At 38.1% G+C, this 21,882-nt stretch overlaps 1 protein-coding gene across 4 annotated transcripts in view; it reads left to right on the top strand.

The window, feature by feature from the left end:
• Nucleotides 1-992: 992 nt before the first annotated feature.
• USP18 (ubiquitin specific peptidase 18) overlaps nucleotides 993-21,882 on the top strand; it is a 35,129-nt gene continuing 14,239 nt past the window's right edge. For 2 of the 4 annotated variants that reach the window (XM_007503862.3, XM_007503859.3), the window contains exons 1-6: nucleotides 1,107-1,403; nucleotides 10,663-10,785; nucleotides 12,388-12,484; nucleotides 14,643-14,788; nucleotides 16,953-17,032; nucleotides 17,646-17,792. In XM_007503862.3, coding sequence (XP_007503924.2) covers nucleotides 10,728-10,785; nucleotides 12,388-12,484; nucleotides 14,643-14,788; nucleotides 16,953-17,032; nucleotides 17,646-17,792 — 528 coding nt within the window. In that variant the 5' untranslated portion in view covers nucleotides 1,107-1,403; nucleotides 10,663-10,727. Of the gene's footprint in view, nucleotides 1,404-10,662; nucleotides 10,786-12,387; nucleotides 12,485-14,642; nucleotides 14,789-16,952; nucleotides 17,033-17,645; nucleotides 17,793-21,882 lie in introns of all 4 variants that reach the window. The other 2 variants (XM_007503861.3, XM_007503863.3) reach the window with 2 other exon arrangements.

Here is a 21,882-nt window from a genome sequence, read left to right as displayed (position 1 = left end):
AGAACCAGGAAATCATTATACACAGAGACTGATACACTGTGGTACAATCGAACGTAATGGACTTCTCCATTAGTGTCAATGCAATGTCCCTGAACATTCTGCAGGGATCTAGGAGAAAAAACACTATCCATAAGCAGAGGACAAACTGTGGGAGTAGAAATACCTAGGAAAAGCAACTGCCTGACTACAGCGGTTGAGGGGGCATGACAGAGGAGAAACTCTAAACGAACACTCTAATGCAAATATTAACAACATGGCAATGGGTTCGAAGCAAGAACACATGTGATACCCAGTGGAATCACGCGTCGGCTACGGGGGGTGAAGGGGAGGAAAAGAAAATGATCTTTGTCTTTAATGAATAATGCATGGAAATGATCAAATAAAATACTATAAAATTTAAAAAAAAAAGGAGTTACTATAATTGTTGTTGTTGTTTACACAAGAATGTTCTTTTCCCTGTCTTTGATCTCTTTGGGATATAGACCTAGTAATTGTATTGCTTTTCAGGCTTTCCTTCCACAATATTCCATCATTTATGTCTTCCCACACTTCTCTGCGTTTTTCATATTTTTCCTTCTTTTCTTTTTTTTTTAAGGTGTAATGATATTCCATTCTATTCGGGTACCACCAAATTGTTGAAGCATTTCCCAATATCGTTTCCAATCCCCCCCCATCCCCACCCCAACAGAAAAGGAGTTACTCCCAATATTCGGAAGCATGTGGACCATCATTTCTTTTCTCAAAACTTTGATGTATACATGATAAGCACACACCAAAAATAACTGTGCGCACAATAAACATCAAACGGTCAAATCAGAAGTGCCTCCCGAAATAAAGGTCCATTTCACAGCACTTGTATCTGGTTCCCATTCTACCGGCTCAGAGTAAAGGCTTTCTGCCCCAGACTTTAGGTGGGGTAGAGATGTGACGGCTGGTGCATCGCAGGCTAAAGGCTATTTACCTGGCTCTCCCACTTTCTTCCGAGCTGAAAGAGATTTAGTTGCCACACCGCCTTGAAAGGCTGAATTACAGGCAGGAGGCAGCTTGTTGAGTTTCACTTTCTATTCTGGGGGAAATCAAAACTCAGCTGAGCTCACAGTTGCCCTCTTCAGAAAAGCTGCAGAACAGACGCGAGAAGGAACAGATGACTGCGGGACGCTTTCCCGAGAGGTGCTGAGGAGACTAGCACCACCTCAGAATCCGAACCCGTTCTGCCTCAGATGCTCCTCATTCCCCTTCAACTGTCTGCAGCGAGTAAGTGGAAGTCCCCTATACTTTCTGCACTTGCTTTGTCTCTAGCAGTGACCCAGGGCGACTAGGAATTCTCGGCAAAAAGTCCAGGGGGTGAATTTGACAGGAGAAACCATCTCAGGGGTTTTCAGCACCCGAAACCATTTGGATAGGTAAGAGTTTATTTATTGCATCGATTTACAAGAACTCATTTTTGCATGCATTATCTTGATATTTTAGAACTAAGAAATGTGTTTTTAGAAATTCTGCCTGGGAAAAATAGAATTTTAAATATTTAAACAAAAATTTAAAATCTTAAAAAAAAAACTCAATGATTAAATTCTGAGGATATCTAAAATGTGGGCCTTTAATGGAATTAAAGTCTGTTTTTCCACTCAAAATTAAGTAGCGTATGAGGGTGAGATTATCTTTTGCTTCTTTTTTCATCCTAAACGCTTAGCACGGTACCTGGCACATAGAGGATGCTTTATATGTGTTTATGGATTAATTGGTAGAAAAGGAGAATGAGGTGGTTATATTCTGATTAGAAAAATAAATAAATGTTTTGTCTTTGTCTATTTATGACAAAGCTAAAAAATCTATTTATTTATTCTTATAAAATAGAAGAGAATAGTGCCTAGAAAGTTAATATCAGGTTTCAACTCTTGCTTCTGACACAAAGAAAGTGAGGCAGAGAATTGAGACAGGTCTGTAGAGAATTCAAGCAACCCTTTATTTGCCTTTATGATCCTGGACTCCTGATTTTTATTCATTGAATTTTCTAGATAAACCAGGCAACTTGCTACAATTAATGAATTATTCTGAATGGATAGATGAAGTCTCTTAAAATACTTTTTTTAAAAACCCTTACCTTCTGTCTTAGAATCAATACTGTGTATTGGTTCCAAGGCAAAAGAGTGGTAAGGGCTAGGCAATGGGGTTTAATTGACTTGCTCAGGGTCACACAGCTAGGAAGTGTCTGGGGTCACATTTGAACCCAGGACCTCCCATTTCTAGGTCTGGCTCTCAATCCACTGCACTCAGCTGCCCCCTCTTAAGATACTTAAAAAAAAAAAAAAAACTTTGCCTTATATTTTTAATAGTTTCTAAGCTGAATTTTTTGGGGGAAAGAATTGGATTTTTCTACTTATAAGTTTTCTTAAAATAATTGGATCCTGACATATATAAGCACATTTATTATATAATTGCTTAAAATAATAGCAAACAGGAAAATCATGATAATGAAAAATATGAATGCTAACTACAAAATAAATCCACAGTGGTGTTAGCAATCCTAGCATCTTTTATTCATGTTGACATCTAGCCATTTGGCTGCAGGAAGTAATTCAAGAAATGAACAGAAATAATATGATGATAATAGTGGTATTTTATACATATATTAAGATGGACTCAAGGATTTATTAAGAACATTATGCTGAAATGATCAGATCCTGATAATGTTATTGGATAAAGACATTTCAACTTTTGGTACCCATACTGTTGCTGTAAGAATAGGTCAGCACAAAGCACATGGTGTATAACAAATATAGATCACATTTCTGTATTGCTTGAAGGCTTACAAAGCACTTTTCCCACAATAACCCTATGAAGTAGGAAGTACAAATATTATTATTCTCATTTTATGGATAAGGAGGCTGACTTTTGGAGAGGTGATCAGTTTAAAAAATTATTGAACCCTTTCTTTTTATTGCTACCATTTACTTTATTTTTAAATATATACTTTCTGTCCTAGTAATACCTCTAACACAGAAGAGGGGCAAATACTAGACAGATGGATTTAAGTGACGTACTTAGAGTCACATAGCTAGGAAGTGAATGAGGCCAGTTAAAAACATTTTTATTAAGTATATTTATTATTTGCTTGTTACATAAAGTTCCCATGTATTCCTCACCTCCCAGAGAAAGCATCATTGACAAAAAGTTATATTTATATATAAAACTATGTTTGCTTGTTTTTATTTATCACTTCTTTCTCTAGAGGTGGGCATAATAAATAAAGTTTCAAATGTTATTTCTATTTCTGTATATAATATTCTTTTGTTTCTGCTCATTTCCCTCTTCAAAATTCCATGTAGGTCTTTCCATGTTGTTGTTGTTTTTTAATTTTTTAAATTAAATTAAATTTAAATTAAATTTAATTTAATTTTAATTTCATTTCATTTTTAATTAACCTGCTCATCCATATTCCACGACTTTAGGGGGCAGCTGAGTAGCTCAGTGGATTGAGAGTGAGGCCTAGAGATGGGAGGTCCTAGGTTCAAATCTGGCCTCAGACACTTCCTATCTGTGTGACCCTGGGCAAGTCACTTAACCCTCATTGCCTAGCCCTTACCACTCTTCTGCCTTGGAACCCATACACAGTATTGATGTGTATTGGAGATCTGAGATGGAAGGTGAGGGTTAAAAAAAAAAATAGTAACCATATGCCACAACTTTGTTTAGCCCTTCTCCAGTTGATAGACATATCTGTAATCTCACAAATAGCAAATGCTAGAACCCAGTTTTTAACCTAGATTTTCAGATTTCACATCCATGTCCTTTTCATTATGCAATATAGTATCAAATGTATTAACCATTTCATAGAGTTTACTGGAAACATAACTCTTGCACACGAAAAGTTTTAGCTGCTTCTTCTGCTTTGTTTCTCTTCTCAAGCACAGGTGACCAAAAGCAGTACTGAGATGAGTATTTCTAGTCTTGAGGGTCTAGAGATTGGAAATCTTTGGGGGCTGGCTGACAGCAGGAGGTACTTTCCATAGCTATGGTCCTTCTTAGAGGAAATGATGAGTGTTGCCAGGAGAATGAAGCATGCTCTGGCTGACCAGAAGGCTTTTTTTTTTTTAGTTACTGCCCCGACAATGCAGTGCAGTGCAGATTGAGATGAAAATAAAATCTGTTTAGCAGAACTCCTGAGTTCTGTATCCTGAGAATCTTCTGACCTCTTGGAAAGCATATTAGGAGTGAAGAATTGTTGCTTTATACTTTCAGGATTTGCCAATGTTGTTTATTATAAGCATTTCTTTTATAGATAAGGAAAAAATAACTTCCTTTATTTGATCATTACTGCTTTGTACACTGAATAACCTTTTTTTTTGGAGAAGAACCTTGTTGAACTATTTTTAGACCTCAGCTAAGCCTAAGGTTTATGAAGTTTTCCCAGGACTCTAAGATAAGTGGCACATTGAGTCACTGAGTGCAAGACTTGAATTCTTTCTTTGGAGGCTCAGGCTCTTCCTTGATTGAGTCTGTCCATAGAAGTCCAGAGGCAAGAACTCCATATAGGAGAGATGTGCCCCTTGGGTTTCATCTGACATCCCCTCAATCCTGGTTAGAAGTCTAAAGGAGAACTTTTAGAATATCAAGCTCCATGTTTAACTAAACAACTCTTCTTTTCTCTCTCTCTCTCTCTCTCTCTCTCTTTCTCTCTCTCTCTCTCTCTCTTTCTTCCTTCCTTTCTTTCTTCCTTTCTTCCTTATCTTCTGTCTTGGAATAGATACTGAGTATCGGTTCCAAGGCAAAAGAGCAGTAAGGGCTAGGCAATTGGGGTCAATTACACAGTTAGGAAGTGCCTGAGGCTGGATTTGATCCCAGTATTTCCCATTTCCAGGTCTGGCTTTCAATCCACTAAACCACTTACCTGCCCTTGAGCAGTTCTTGCTTAGATGACAGAGATCTTTGATTTAACACCCCCCTACTCCTCCCACCCCTTACTCTCCCCCCTCCACCATGGGGACCAATCAACTAGTAGTCTCTACATACATCCTTTAGTAAGGGGCCTGAGCAAAGTGCCAACTGAAAGGGACCAAGGTTAAGGCTCAGCTCCATGGAAAATGCCCCAAGACTTTTTGGGGAATTCTCCTTTTACCACAATTGCAAATTCTTGGGAGAATTTTTTGGCAGTGAATTTTTTTAGATTATAGAAAAATCCTTCATTTGATTCAATGCTCAAACATTTTGTAAAACACATTTTAATGGATGTTTTTGGCTTTTCCCCATGGATTACAGTAGCACAATCTGACATCCCCCACCCCCACCCCCACCCCCATCTTTCTGAGAACCATTTGCTATTACAAAGAACAAAAAAATCCATTAAAACTAACCAGTGGCTGAGTGGGATGTATTCTTAGGAGAAACAAAGGCTAGAGAGAATTAGAGAAGATAAAACAAATAATTTTCATTTGAAATTGAAAAGCTTCTAAACAAACAAAAAAGCAATACATCTAAGATAAGAAGGGAAACTGGTCTAAAGGGAAAGAAACAACTTTGTATAAAACTTATCAGATAAGATTTTGGTATCCAAGATGACTAAAATACATTGCCCAATAGTTATGTAGTGAAAGAATATAAAGAAATCGTTCTCAGAAGAATTGTGAACTATAATAACTACATGGGGTTAGATAGGTGGCACATTGGGCAAAACATGGGACCTAGAGTCAAGAAGACCTGAGTTCAAATTTGACTTCAGACACTTATTAGCTATGTGACCATGGGCAAGTCATTTAACATTGCTTGCCTCAGTTTCGTCATTGATAAAATGAGCTGGAGAAGGAAGTGGCAAACCACTTCAGTATCTATACCAAGAAAAGCCTAAGTGGGGTTTTAGTCAGATACAACTGAAATGACTGAAGAACAACAATAACTATAGGAAAAAATATTTTAATAAGAAAGTGCAAATCAAAATAATCCTGAAATTGCATTTTACATTCATCAAATTGGCAAATATGGGGGGGGGGAGTCAGTGTTGGAAGAGTTTTTAAATATTAACAATTGTTGGTAGAGCTGTGAATGAGTAAAATCATTTTCAAAAGTTATCTGGAATTATGCAAATAAAGTAGCTAAAATGTCCATACTCTTTGACCCAAGGATTTCAACAGTAAGCATGAACTCCAAGGGGACCACTGATGAGAAGGAAATCCCCATGTACACTGAAATATTTGTAGCAGCACATTTTGGGATACCCACTGATTGGGGAATGGCTGAACAAATTGTGGTACATGAATGTACTAAAGTGTTACTTTGCTTTAAGAATGAGCAAATAAAATTAATATCAGGAAACCTAGAAAGACTTAGATGAATAGACATAAAATGAAATTAGCAGAACAAAGAAAATAACATATATAACAACTAGAGCAATGTAAATGGAAACAATAGTAATAACAAAATGATAGAAAATAAATGTTGTTGAATTGTCAACATGGAAATATAGAAATCCCCAGTTTATTTAGTTTGAGGGTAGAGACCCCAGGTTTTGACCTTGTCACAGGAGAGGTTTCCCCCTGAGGGAAGGTCCCTCTTCACCAGACAAAGACATCCACTTCAGCTTTGGCCAGTAGGTAGTACAGTCAGGTAGTCAGTCTCTCAAGCTGATCCTCGGAAGGAGGTCGTGATATACTGGGAGAAGCTTCTGGAGACAAAAGAGCTACTTGACTTTAGATGGGATTTACCTCCCCACCTGAAGTGGATTGTCCATTGTCTGGTGAAGAGGGACCTTCCCTCAGGGGGAAACCTCTCCTGTGACAAGGTCAAAAAACTATCCTCAAACTAAATAAACTGGGGATTTCTATATTTCCATGTTGACACCCCCCCCCCCCCCATTTTGGCACTGATATTTTGCCAGGTTTTCCTTATGACCTAAACTCTTCCTTTTAAGAAAAGGAAGTTTTGAACTTGCTTACTCATTCATAATGGCTAAAAATTTCTATCTGCCTCCACAATATCCATATTCTATGCCTTGCCTTCCTGAGAGGTGGTGTTTTCTCTTATCCCTTCTATGCAACCAGTTTGTTTTTTGTAATGTTACAACATTTATTTTCTATCATTTTGTTATTACTATTGTTTCCATTTACATTGCTCTAGTTGTTATATATATTATTTTCTTTGTTCTGCTCATTTCATTTTATGTCCAACGCTCCTCTTCAGGACTGCCCACTCTTTCACACCCCACTCAATGTATGAAATGGATGTTCATACCTTTTTGTGGTTAGTTCACACCTTTTTGTAGTTAGTTCATACCTTTTTGTGGTTAAAATAGGTACATATACTTTAAATACTGGGTTTACACTTTGGGGATTAAAATCTAAAAATAGACCAGCGATTACAATTTAATCTTCACAAGGAAGAGCTAAATGCCTTCTTTGTTACACTCAGGAGAGAGCTAAATCCAATCTTCACAGGTATAATTCCAAATTGGTTTCCAGAATGGCTGGATCAGTTTATAACACCATCAATAGTGCTTTCAGTGTCTCAATTTTTCCACATCACACACTCTTGTCATTTTCCTTTTCTGATAAATCAGAGATGGTACCTCTGAGTTGTTTTTAAATATACCCACCAACATATATATAGGTATATATATAATAAAATAATAACAGAACATTTATATAATGCTTACTATATACTATATGCTATGCTAAGTGCTTAACAATTATTATCTCATTTGAATAATCCTGGGAGATAGGTGTTATTATTACCATTTTAGAGATGAGGAAACTGAGGCAAATAGAGGTTGCCCAAGGTCACACAACTGGTAAAGTATACCAGGTTATACTTGCACACTATCCATTGTGCCCCACTCCTGTCTAGATCATTTTCTACACAATTGCCTAAATGATCTTCCTAAAGGTTAGATCGAACTATATAATCCCTCTTCTCCATTCCCAGCACACACTCAATAAACTCTAGTGACTGCTTATCATCTCTAGGATCAACTCTAAAACCCTCGGCATGGCATTCAAATACCTTCATGTTCTACCCTCTTCCCACGTTTCCACACTTCTTCCACCTTGCACACCATTCCTCCCCACTCTACAATCCAGTAACATTAACTTTGTTTTTGTTCTTTGGACCAGATCCTCCATCCCCAGACTCTAGGCATTTTCTCTGGCTGTCTCTCATGCCTGGAATTCTCTTCTCTCCTCATTTCAATCTCCTGGCTTCTTTCAGGTTCCAGCTAAAACCCCCAGCATAAAAAAAAAAAACTTTCCTAATCCCTGCTAGTGCCAGTGCCTTCTCCCTATTGATTATTTCCAATTCTGCCTATATATAGCTTATGTGCATATTATCTTCATTAGCCTGGGCTCTTTTAGAGAAGGCTTTTGTCTTTCTTGTATCATTCATTGCTTAGCTTAGTTTGGAACCTAGCTCATAGAAGGTACTTAATAAATAATTATTGATGATTGACTAATCCTGTGACCCTGACTATATAAATATAAAATAGGCATAATAATACTTGCATCTACTGAAAGGGATTATCATAAGGATGGAATGATATAATCCACATAAAGCATGTTGTAATGCTATGTAAATGTCACCGTTTCTTCCTCCTCCATTTTTTGTTAATCTTTCTGTAGGAGATGGTGCAGTAGATACACAGATCTGGAATCTGTGAGACCTGAGTTCAAATTTGACCACCAATACTTATTAATTGTGTGACCCTAGGCAAGTCACTTATCCTCTATTTGCCTGAATTTTTTCTTCTGTAAAATGGGAATGATAATAATAATAATAATAATAATAATAGCACCAATCTCCCAGAGCTGTGAGGATCAAATGAAATAATAATTGTAAAGGGCTTAGAACAGTGCCTGGCACATATCAATAGTTATTTATTATTATTATTATTCATTATTTCTCTCCCCTCTCTTTCTGACTTTCTATCATCTTCTTCTCTTTGACTCCCTTCTTTCTTCCTTTTCTCTTTCATCTTTTCCTCCTTCTCCCCCATGTAGCCTAGTACAGTAGCTGACCAGGGAATAAATTTCAATTGATACTTATCAATTAATTTTCTAGTCCTAGATAGCTCTGCTATCTGTGTAACTGGGAGCAAATTAGTTTGCCTATTTGAGCCCCATGTTTGTAAAATGGGGTGAATCATATGAGTACTTCTTCACAGGGTTGTGAAGAAAATATTTTTTTTCCTAGCATAAGGGAAATGTTTGTCATTATAGAATGAAGTTTCTTTTTGGTTTATTCCACTAGGTGGCAGTGTTACACGGTGAGTAGAGGCTGAGCTGCCTGAGTAAGTGAAGCCTGTCCTAGTTTGTCTCCTGCTTTTTGTAATCATAGTATGTATTATTCTTATTATTTTTTCTGTCGTCATAGTTTCTTCATAATTCCAATATTTGTCATTTCTGATAACAGTATAATCCATAACATTTCAGTATCACAATCTACTCATCCATTTCTCCCAATTATTGCATTTGTTATTTCCAATTATTTTGTTATTACAAAGAAAGTTTTTATGAATATTTTCATACAAACACGACTTTTTATCCTCTCGATAATGCCCTTAGGGACTAACCCTAGAAAAGGGATTCCTAAGTAAAAGAGCATGATCAGTTTTACAGATCTTAATGTATATTTCTATCTTATTATCTAAAAAACAATTCACAGCTTCTCTAGAAATGTAATATCAGGCCTGTTTCCCCATGTTCCTATTAGCATTTAATTTGATCAATTTAACCGGGCTGTTTCTCAGATAGCATATATTACCAGGACATATTTGGCTAGCTTGGTCTTTAGGCAGCAGACACAATCTGTTGCCAGGACCACTCTTTCCAAAACCAAGTCTTTCCAACTTGGTTATACTCAGTGAAACCTTTGTTCTAATGCCACAGCCCCTCAGGAATGCAGGATTACCTCCCTGGTATGATGAAATTTAAATTAAAATGTTTGCAGAATATTTATATTCTTTAAACCATAAAAAAGAATAAATAAAAGAAATAAAGATAAATAAATAAATAAGAAATAAGAATATCTGGGCCATCATCCTGAGTTGAAGATATATCTTTAATTGTAAGAAATTAGAGCTGTAGGTCTCACCAGGTCCAGCCTATGGCAAAGATCTTGTTTAGATGTACAACCATCTGTTTTGTAGGATTTTGACAATTCACATAAGTGATTAATAAAACCAAATGTATAGAATATGTTACTAAAGCTTGGGAATTATTTGCAGAGAGAGTTAATAAGATCCTATAAAAGTCTAAGACAGGCAGCCTCTATTTGCTGCCAGATGTTTATACCTGGTTTGGATAACTCTTTTATGCCAAATTATGAAGTTGTTTGGGAAAATGTCTTAATTTGATCAGAAGTAGCTCTGATTCACCTCCCTTATATCTGTATTCATCATATTTGTCATTCAGCTCTCTATTATTTTTTTATGAACTTTCCATCATTAGGTGGTCACGATAGGGACATGTGTTACTGGGGCTTTCCTCCTCTTTCCTATCCTACCCCTTACACCTGGTTTATGTTTCTTTCACAGAGGTGATGTCTTGGTAGGCTCCTAAGAATTATTTTTAGGGATTAATGCCTAGCTTTTATTTAGGACATTGCTGTTTATTAAGGACAGGCTTGTAGTATGGCAGTCTGGGAGCTACCATTAATGGGCAAGGCATCTTACCTTTTGAATAGAACCCAAGAAGAAGAAGAGGGATCTCTGAACTGGAGACCAAATCCTCTTGGGATAAAGCATTACTATGAAGAGGAAGACAAGGCAGCTGAGATACCTCTACAATGCTGGAGACTGCTATACAGGTTCTTATTTCTATTTTTTCCTCCCCACCTCTTTTGATTACGTAAGAACATTGAAGTTGTTGGGCTTTCAATATGGACTTCACCATGGACTTTCAATAAAGTACTCACAATTTTTAAAACCTGTGATCAATAATTTGGCATCCTTCATTCCCCTAATATTTTTCTGCTTTATTAGTCTTCTCTTTCCTGTTGACTCTATTTTAAGTCCTTAATTTAGAAATGATGAAGTGAATGGTAATGTGTTGATCTCAAGGCATAGTCTGCATAATGCCTCTAAAATAGGAAATGGCTATTTACATGAACAATGATAACACAGGATAAAATGTATCAAGAGTGGAACAAATTGCTAAAGGAATTCAGAAAAGGGAGAAATCACTTCTGTCTGAGGTTGTGGGGGTGGCAGAACCTTTTATTTGGGTCTCAAAGGATGTATAAGATTTTAATGTTCAGAAATAACATTGGAGTTATATTCCAGGAAGAATAAAAGGGGTTAGCAAAGATTCATAAGTTGGAAAGAGAAGATTTATTATGAAAATGGAATATTTTGGTCTGATTGGTCCATAAAAGTATTTGGAGTAGATGAGTTGGAGGCTTTTCCAATTATATCAAGAGAAATGCAAAGATGCTCACTATCACCAATAATATTTAACATAGTTCTAGAAATGCTAATTATAGCAATAAGTCAAGAAAAAGAAATGGAGAGAATATAGACAAAGAGAAAATCTAGTTATCACTTCTTGTGTTTGATATGATGCTGTGCTATGCACTTTTTATTTTTGAACATGGCTAGTATAAGAAGTTGCTTTGCCAGACTATGTAGATATGTATTGCATGAAGGATTTTTGTTTGTTTGTTTGTTTTAAATTTATTTAAGGGGGAGTTGTATTGAAAGGGACAGAATAATATGTATTAAAAATACCTCTCATTTGGAAAGTTAAAAAAATTAAACATAAAAACTTATAAAATAAAAAGAGGTATTGCAGAGATAGAAGACAAAAGGACCAATTGGATATGGGATGTGGTAGAGAAGTTAAGGTGACTTCAAGGTTTGAACCTGGTTGACTGGAAGAATTATAGATTAATAGTGAATTATGAGAGTAAAGTGAAAAAAGTCCTCACTCCAAAGGGGAAAGGATACTGAGGGAGGTACTGTCAGTCAAGGTTTGAGTGAGAAGCAAGGTGATGAGCTTAACTTGGGAGGCATCTTATTCAGTGGAGTTGAAACCAGTCAGGGCAGATGATGCAGAGTAGTGTCCAGCCTCATTTTCCCTTTAAATATCCTTTTTCTTTCTCCCTTGTTCTTCTAGCAATTATCATTTTTTAAAAAATAATTCATTCAGCTGTTAATCACATGTTCCTTGTGCTAACTCTCCTCTCATTATTACTTGATAAATACTTTTCACCTATTTATGGTTTTATCCTTCACTTGACTGCAAATCTCAAAAAACAGGATTATTTCTTTCACTTCTCGTCTCCCTCACAGTGTCCAGTGATGCCCTGCATGTAGTTAGTACTCAATAAATACTTGCAGATTTGAATGAATCTCGTCATACTCCGGCCTTACTGAGTTGTAATTCTTTTTTTCTGTCTGCCATGTTTCAGGCCCTGTTGGTTTGTACAATATAGGACAGACTTCTTGCCTTAACTCTTTGCTCCAGGTGTTCATCATGAACCAGAATTTCACCAAGATCTTGAAGAGGTGAGACCTTTTCCTGGGTAGTTAACCAACTTTTGGCTAAGAAATGGTAAATTAAAGATTTGCATTTTCTTTCATGTTTACAGGATAATTTCAACTGTTCATGGTGAGCTGGGGGCCTCCTGAATTAGACAAACATTTATTAAGCATCACGTAGTAGGACTATACTCATTTGTAGGGATACGAACACATCTAAACAAAGCATTGTCTGTCTTCCAGGAGCTTATACTCTATTGGCCTCTTCTTCCCTCCTTAGCTGCTGGAAGAAGGTCCATTCAACCAGAGACTCGGGTACAAAGTGCTTCAGGGTCTATTCTTTTGTATTGTCTACTGCTTTTAAGATAGTAGATTTAAAACTAGAAGAGATATTAAGCATTATCTAGACCAAACAGGATGAGGAATTGAATACAGGGCCACAAACTCCAGGATCCATCATTCTTTTCCAGTAACTTAATTTCTCAGTTTCAAGACACTCAAGTAGTCAGCTTATTTTGTTTCTTCTTCCAAATGCTTAATCTGTTTCCTATTTATCAGTTTGGACCATACAATTCAATTTATTTTAATTCAACAAGCATCCACTAAACATCTATTATATATAAAAGATATTCAGGAAATATATGTGTTTAGGGAAGACTAGAACCTCTGGTGGGAGGACTACTGAGCACTTTTCAGAACTGCTTTCTTCCTTTGATGTCCACTTGCCTCTCAGTTCTTACCTGTGACTCCAAGTAACTGTTGTAAATGTAGATGCCACCCTGGAGTAAACTCTTTTGGCTGGCAAGCTAAACCAGGTTGAGGGTAACTGAAAGGCTTCAAATGTGTTGTAAATTAGGGAAAGCATCTACCCCAGGTGTGAAGACATCCTTTAGCAGAAGAGACAGAGGAGAAAAATTTTTTCCTAAGGCCATAAAGGCAGCAGAAATGGTCACTATGGAGGAATTAGAGCTTGGTGAAACAATGAAAAATCCAAGGTCATCCACTACACCCTAAGCCATCACCAGTCATCTTGACTTTTGTCTTGCCTATGGACTTTGATGACTGGAAAAGAGAGTGAGGCTGACGATTTTATGTAACTGCCTCATTTAAATCCAAGTCAAAAAAGATCACCAATAATGTTATTTTGGCATTCTTCCAGTACATTGGCCAACAAAATTATGTGCTTAAAGGTAGCTAGGTGGCCCAGTGGATGGAGCACTAGACCTGGAATCAGGAAGACCTGAGTTTATATCTGGTCCCAGGAACTGTGTGGCCATGGGCAAGTCACCAAATTTCTGTTTGTTTTGGTCTCCTCATCTGTAAAATGAAAATCATAATAGCACCTACCTGTCAGAGTTTTTTGAAGATCAAATAAGATAATCATTGTAAAGGGTACAAATATATAAATTTTACTTATCATTTATTATTAAATTTATAAATGTATAAAATTCTATATATTCTACATGAACATAATAATAATATACATATGTAATATATGAATTAGCTATGTGACCCAGGACAAGTCACTTGATTCCCATTTGCCCCAGTTTCCTCAATTTTAAAGTGAGGATAACAATAGGGGCAAATGAGATAATATCTGTGAAAACACTCAGCACAGTGCCTGACACATGTAAAAGATAATCTAATTAAGCAACTTCAATTTATATTTACTGTTTCATGCCTCTGCATAACTGTATATTCTCTGTATGTAATCCCATTAGATAATCAGTATTTTAATGATAAGTTTTAAGGAATAATCCTAATTATTAAATGGTTGAATAATTGCATATGAGAATCAATAATCAATAACTATCTTAAGAAAAAAATCTCTTGAAATACCTTTGCAAAATACCTTTGTCAAGGAGAGTTGGCACATGTCTTTATTGCTTTGGAATATATTTATACTTCTTAGGACTGTGGTACCTTTTTTTTGGCTTTGAAACTGTGGGATAACCTTGGCTACTTCACCATATGTGATATAGGAGGATTACATGATTCTTCCTTATAAGAAGGTAAAGAAACAACCTGACCTTCTGGAAGAAAGAAACCTTCTAAAAGAGTAGGGGTTAGTGGTGACAGAGAGGAAATGATTTTGTCTGTCTCCTTGTTGGGAGGGGTGGGAATATTTTTTTGAGCTGAGTTCTTCTAGGAATCCCCACAGTGTATGATCCCTCTACTTTTTCAGGATCACAATGCCTAGGGAACTGGAAGAGCGAAAGAGAAGTGTCCCTTGCCAGCTACTTCTGCTCCTCGAGAAGATGCAAGACAGCCGGTTGAGAGCAGTATGGCCTGTGGAGCTGGCATTCTGCTTGAAAACCTGTAATGTGCCTTGTAAGAAAGTTATTTGTCTATGATGTTAGTGGTTGGGCCAGGAGAGGTGAGGATGGGTGGCTGTGTTTATGTGTGTATAGGTGAGTAGAAGAGCCATTCAGGGTGATTGGGAAGTCAAAACTGCTGCATTCAGGCGCTGCCATATTAGAAGACATTAACTCTTAGTCTCTAAGAGTTCCTATGTCTCCCCCTTAACCCTCTGAAACTCAAGCTAGTCTAGGCATGCCCATTGGAAGCTTGTGTCCCCTGCTATGTAGGTAGAGTTATTAGCCTCCTAAGATGATCAGTTAAAACTGGCCACACTGGGGCAGCTAGGTGACTCAGTGGATAGAGAGTCAGCCTAGAGTTGGGAGGTTCAAATCTGACCTGAGACACTTCCCACATGTGCAAAACTAGGCAAGTCACTTAACCTCCATTGCCTAGCCCAGGGGTCCCCAAACTATGGCCTGTGGGCCACATGCGACCCCCTGAGGCCATATATCCGGTCCCCACTGCATCTCCTGAAGGGGCACCTTTTTCACTGGTGGTCAGCGAGAGGAGCATTGTATGTGGCGGCACCACAAAGCGCAGAGTCCCTCACGTATAGTACTATTTCTGGTGACATAATCCTTTGTGTGGTGCCTTGTTCTGAGAGTAACTGAATGAGAATGAGGCACCACACAAAGGATTATGTGGCTGCACAATGGAAGAGGTCAGCATGGTGAGTGGAGATCTGGGGGAGGGGATTCTGCACTGTGTATACTGCTGCCCAGTTAGGGTTAGGGTTAGGTTTTTATAATCCGGCCCTCCAACAGTCTGAGGGACAGTGAACTGGCCCCCTGTGTAAAAAGTTTGGGGACCCCTTAGGGCTCTTCTGCCTTGGAACCAATACACTATATTGATTCTAAGATGGAAGGCTTTTTAAAATAACTATACCAATAAAGAAACAGCAATAACAGACATATTGGTATCATACATGCATAGTCAAACACAATAATAAAACAGCAGCATACCTCTGGGCATGTAAAAATTAATGCATAGTAAAATAAACATGTATAATTAAATTTAAGCCACACATTGCATGAATAAATGTGAGTATTTCCACTTGGTTACATGTAAAAACCACTTCGGTTTTCTCTGCAACATCAATGGTTATTCTGAACACAGGTTAGGTACTAGAGGCATCTCTATAGCTGAAGCTATAGGCAGGAAAGGTGATGCCTCTGGGTTTGGTATTCTGAAAATCTAATAATTGCTTAATATTGCTATTAATCTCCATCAAGCAGTGCTTAACTTGGCTCTGGGAAAATATGTGATGTGAAGGACATTGAGAAAATGGAGTATATTTAGAGCTGAGTTACCAGTATGGTGAACATAGTGGATAAAGATTAGTTAAAGGAACTGAATATGTTTAGCTTAGGGAAAAAAAAAAAAGACAAGATATAGTGAAGCCTTCATTTTCTGTTATCCCAAAGGAAAATGGGCTGCCTTTGGGAAGTTAATAGGTTCTCTCTCACTTGAGTTTTTCATGGGGAAATTGCATGATCATCTTTCAGGGGTATTATAGAGGGATTTCTATATGGTTTGCTTTATAGAAGTTATTTCTAATTCTGAGATTCCACAATTGTGAATGGAGATGGGACTCCAAATTTTAGGTCAATGAATTGCAATTTTGATGAAATCAGATGCCAGAAAGATTTCCAGTATTAACAGCTTCCCTAGTAGAGACCAGCTGGAGTAAGAAGTGAGATGACAAAAGACAGATGTCACTCAAGCAAGGCAACTGCAAAGGGAGCTCCACTACCTGAAAAGAATGCTTAAAATATCCAAAAGTTGCATCAGGTTTCCCCAGGATAGAGTATTTTAAGTGTATAGGATCACAGAAGCTAGAGCTAGAAGATATCTCAAAGACTTTCTCTTCCAACCTTTTTAGTAACAGATGAGAAAACCAAAGCCCCAAAAGCTTCAGTGCCACATTCAGTGCCATAATAGAGTAAGCATTTGAGTTAGGATGTATAATGTTATCTGATTCTAGATTTGGTGCTCTTCTAGCACATTAGAATTCTATTGAGGTTAGGGAAAAGACACAATGGTTAGGGCAAACCTGAAGCTAGATACCCAGACATATAGTTGAGGAGATGAGCTCAATTATCCTACTGACAGATCTTTTTGCTTCCTTTGGCAGTATTTGTCCAGCATGATGCTGCCCAACTATTCTTGACCCTCTGGAATTTGATTCAGAGCCAAATTACAGACTTAGACCTGGTAAGGACTTAGAATTGAAGAAATTTTAAGTGCTACTTATTTTAGGAGTCATTCAATGAATAAATATTTATTAAGCACCTGTTATATATTCCAGTCACCATGCTAAACACTGGGGACACAAAGAAAAGGCAAAAGACAGTCCTTGATCTCAAGGAGCTTGTAACCTAATGGGAGAAATAAGATGTAAACAACTATGTATAAGCAAGCTACCTACAGGATAAATTGAAGATAATCAACAGAGGGAAGACACTAAAAATAAGAGGAAATGTGAAAGGCTTCCTGCAGAAGATGGGAGAAAGAAAAAGGAGAAGAAAGTGAGGAAGATTGTTAAAAGACTTAGATAAATGTCTTGCATATTGTAGGTGCTCAACAAAATTTTTATTAAATGAATGAATGAAGGGTAATGTGAAGGGTGGCATTTATAGTTATTGTCAGAGCAAGGAAAACAGTCCCTGTTCTTAAGAAGCTTATCATTTTAATTGGGGGTGATGAAGAGGAGAAAAGAGAAGGCAAAATTTTAAGGGAAATATTTGGGAAGAAGCAGGAGTAGAAGAAGATAAGCAGATCTAATTATTACTTGAGCCTCTACTAAGATAACTTTTTCTTTCTGCAGTCAGAGAGGCTGAAGACCTTATATACTGTCACAGTACGGGAATCCCTGGTCTGCCTGGACTGCAATTCAAAGAGACACAGAGATAGCAAGATGTTGATCCTTTCTCTATCTCTTTTTGATACTGACTCAAAACCTCTGCAAACCCTGGTTAGTGTTTTTTTTTTCTTGGAGATTTTTCTATTCCAACTTTGGCATAGCCAAAGTCCTATATTCCTATTGAGTTTCTCTGTACTTTCTTTAGATGTCACATAATTCAAATTTTTAAGATACTTGGAGAAACCAGAAGAGACTTTTGAGAGACCAGTTTATCTATCCTTCCTTAAGGCAGAAATACATATAAAGCATCCCATATTGTGTCTACCATTAGATTGTTTTGTTTCATTTTGTTTTAACCCTTCCTTCCATGTTAGAATCAATACAATGTATTGGTTCTAAGGCAGAAGATAAGTAAGGGCTAAACAGTTGGGGTTAAGTGTCTTGCCCAGAATCATACAGGTAGGAAATGTCTTAGGGAGGATTTGAATCTAGGTTCTTCTGTCCCTAGGCATGACTCTCTATCCACTGAACCATTTATCCCCCAACCCTGCCCTTAATATGGTCTAAGATTTATCTAGGTATCCTTTGGCCTTTTCTTCTGCAAGTTTAACTCATTCTAGTTCAATTTCTTATTTGTATATCTATCATAATGAGATTTCCTCAGCTTGTCTCACTTTTGGCTTTAGGGCTGTGCTTAGGGGTAAAATGTGCATAGCTTCCAATCTTACTTATGACACCATATAATACTTTATGTAACCAAGCTTGAAAAATCTGGGTTACTCATTTAGTCTTTGGGTATCCATGATAACCACCTTAGATCTATATAAGGGGAATGGTCTGCCATTTTCAGTTTGCTTTGTTCCATTTGTTTATATATATTAATAAATTGTCTTAGATTCTTCTATTAAAATTGGCTAAATTATTTGCCTTTTAAAGTTTTCCTGTATAATTTTTCCTTATTCCCATTTTCTATAATTTCTACCTTTCTTCATCTTTTCCAATAACTTTCTTCCTTTGACACAAATCTCTTCTTTCTCTTCTTCCACATTCCTGATTTTAAAAAACATGGTTGGTTGAGCACAAAATGTGTAAGGAATGATAATAACTTATGTTATATTGGGCTTAATGGTTACAAAGTACCTTGCTTAGGATCACAGAGCTTAGATCTGGAAAGAACCTAAGAGATCATTACAGAAGAGGAAATAGACTCAGGGTAATCTGCCTTGTCACACAGAGAATAAGTAAGATGGGTGGGATATGAATTTAGGTTGCCTTTACTTTTATTCCAAGCACTCCCATAATTTACACTAGTTTAATAGTTCTACGAGGAAGAGATAAATGCTTCCTTGTCTCCATTTTACAGATGGGGAAACTGAAAGTTGGCTAGATAACTAACTTGCCCAAGGTTGAATCCAAGTCTTTTGACTTCAAGTCTGGTGTTCTTTCCTTCTTGTGTCCTGTGCTAGGAATCAAAGTATATGAAACAATTCCTGATTACTAAAGAGGGGGAGAGTAGCTAGGGAGATAAAGCAAACAAAAAAATGATGAACAACTCTAAGAATGAAGTGTTTTTTATACATAGCTGTTACATAGCTATTGCATTATGCAATACAGACTGATCTCCTTGGAAAGCTATGTCTTTGGCTGAAACCTTACAGTTCAGAGACCACGTTCATTTTTGGAAGGCTTTTTTGTTTTTGTTTTTGAGATCACAGTGGGACAAGTCAAATGTCAAATGAGGATAGAGCTACTGGCTTCAAAGCTATATAGCCAGCTGTTCCCTTCCTATAATCAGTATAAGACATTGATGTCTTTCTGCCTTGTTTTCAACTATAGGGTCTAATAGAAATGCAAAAGGGAATGGGTTCCTTTGAAATGGCTCCTAGAAGAGATAGGGAAGTTCTTTGAGGTTCCCTAAACTATAGAATAAGTCTTTATAATGCAGACAGAGGTAACCATCCAAAATACACTCATGCTGGTTTTTAAATTTTTTTGTTGATAACCTTTTCTGGGGGTCATTTTAAAAATTATGAACTTGACGAACACCAAAAAGCATTTACATTTCATATGTAAATGAAATACAAATATAATTGTATAATTGTCCTTATAGCTTGTTTTTTGAGATTTATATTAAATTTAACACAACAGTACCAGTCAGACAACAAATATTTATTAAGCACCTACTATGTGTCAGGGGTGTATGGGGTGTTCAGGGAGGGGTAGTATCTCCGGTATAGAGGGCTTGCCACCCTCCTAGGGCAGCTCTCCAGCCTCTGACCCCGACCTGACACCTGTCTATCTATCCTAACCCTTTCCACCCTCTTCAAGACCTGCAGCGATGGGGGAGTGGCGACGCAACAGGTGGAGGTGACCACTGGCAGTTGTAGTCACGATCCTGCACATAGGCAGCCCACGGACCAGTGGTCGCTCGGCCCTGTAGGGCAGCAGAGACGTTTGGCAGCATCCTGAGCAACTGAGTAGCCCTCTCTAGGACAGCACTGCTCACTCCAATCAAGGGAGGGGACTAGAAAAGGTGTCCCAAACATTGCCTGCCCTACAAACACCCAGTCAGCACACCGTGGCTGGCGGGTTATTCCTTTAAGTAGTTGAAACCAAAGAAAACACAATACAAAGAAACTCCCACTAGGAGCATGGAACATCAGAACATTACTTGATAGAGAGAATACCCCAAGACCTGAGAGAAGAACAGCTCTAATCGGTAAAGAACTGGGGCGATATAACATCAATATTGCAACCTTAAGCGAAACACGCTTACCAGAAGAGGGATCACTCAGCGAACCCACCACTGGATACACCTTCTTCTGGAAAGGTAGAGCCACAAATGAAGACAGAATTCACGGTGTTGGCCTGGCTATCAAGACCAGTTTGCTCAAACAGCTGCCAGACTTGCCTGTAGGCATCAGCGAGAGGCTCATGAAGATCCGTTTGCCTCTCAGCAAAGACTGGTATGCCACAGTCATCAGCGCATATGCCCCAACACTGACCAGCACAGAGGAGACCATCGAGCAGTTCTACTCTGACCTGAGTGCTATGCTGCACTCAGTGCCCACAAATGACAAGCTGATACTACTGGGAGCCTTCAAAGCCCGCGTTGGCCAGGACCATGAAAGATGGAAAGGAGTGCTCGGCAAACATGACGTGGGCAAAATGAACAACAACAGCCTACTGCTACTCAGCAGATGCTCAGAGTTCGAACTCACCATCACAAACACTGTGTTCAGAATGGAGAACAAATATAAAACAACATGGATGCACCCACGATCAAAACAGTGGCATCTCATTGACTACATCATTGTACGCCAGCGAAACATCCCAGATGTACAGATCACCAGAGCCATGAGAGGAGCTGAATGCTGGACAGACCACCGATTGGTTAGAGCGACTCTTCAAATGCGCACTGCGCCTCGCCATCCAAAATGCACCCAGACAGTTTGCGCATTTTACAATGTGAGTCGTCTTAGAGATCCATCTTATTTGCAAACATTCCAGTCATGCCTGGATGACAAGCTGTCTGCCAAGGGACCACTCACTGGAAGCTCAACCGAGAAATGGAACCAGTTCAGAGACGCAGTGACGGAAACATCAAAGGCAGTCCTAGGCCCCAAACAACACAACCACCAGGACTGGTTTGACAAGAACAACACTGCTATTGAAGACCTATTGAGCAAGAAGAACAAAGCCTTTATGGAGTGGCAAAATAACCCAAACTCTGCTCCTAAAAAGGACAGATTCAAGTCTCTCCAAGCCACGGCACAGTGTGAGATCAGGAAGATGCAAGACTGATGGTGGGGAAAAAAGGCAGAAGAAATCCAGCACTTTGCTGATACAAAAAACTACAAACAATTTTTCAGGGCCCTCAAGACTGTCTATGGGCCATTAAAACCCACCACCACTCCCTTGCTATCCTCTGACGGTGACACTCTCATAAAGGATAAAAAAGGCATCAGCAACAGGTGAAAAGAACACTTCAGTCAGCTTCTCAACCGCCCCTCTTCAGTCGACCAAAGCGCCCTTGACCAAATCCCCCAAAACCGCACCATTGAACAACTTGACGTCCCTTCTTCAATAGAGGAAGTCCAAAAAGCCATTAAACAAATGAGTGCAGGCAAGGCACCTGGTAAAGATGGGATCCCAACTGAGGTGTACAAGGCCTTAAATGGAAAGGTGCTCCAGGCATTCC

This window comes from Monodelphis domestica, chromosome 5 (assembly GCF_027887165.1).
Source record: "Monodelphis domestica isolate mMonDom1 chromosome 5, mMonDom1.pri, whole genome shotgun sequence".
NCBI lineage: Eukaryota > Metazoa > Chordata > Mammalia > Didelphimorphia > Didelphidae > Monodelphis > Monodelphis domestica.
Note: the sequence above shows the minus strand (reverse complement) of the source record. Positions and strands in the feature narration are given on the sequence as shown.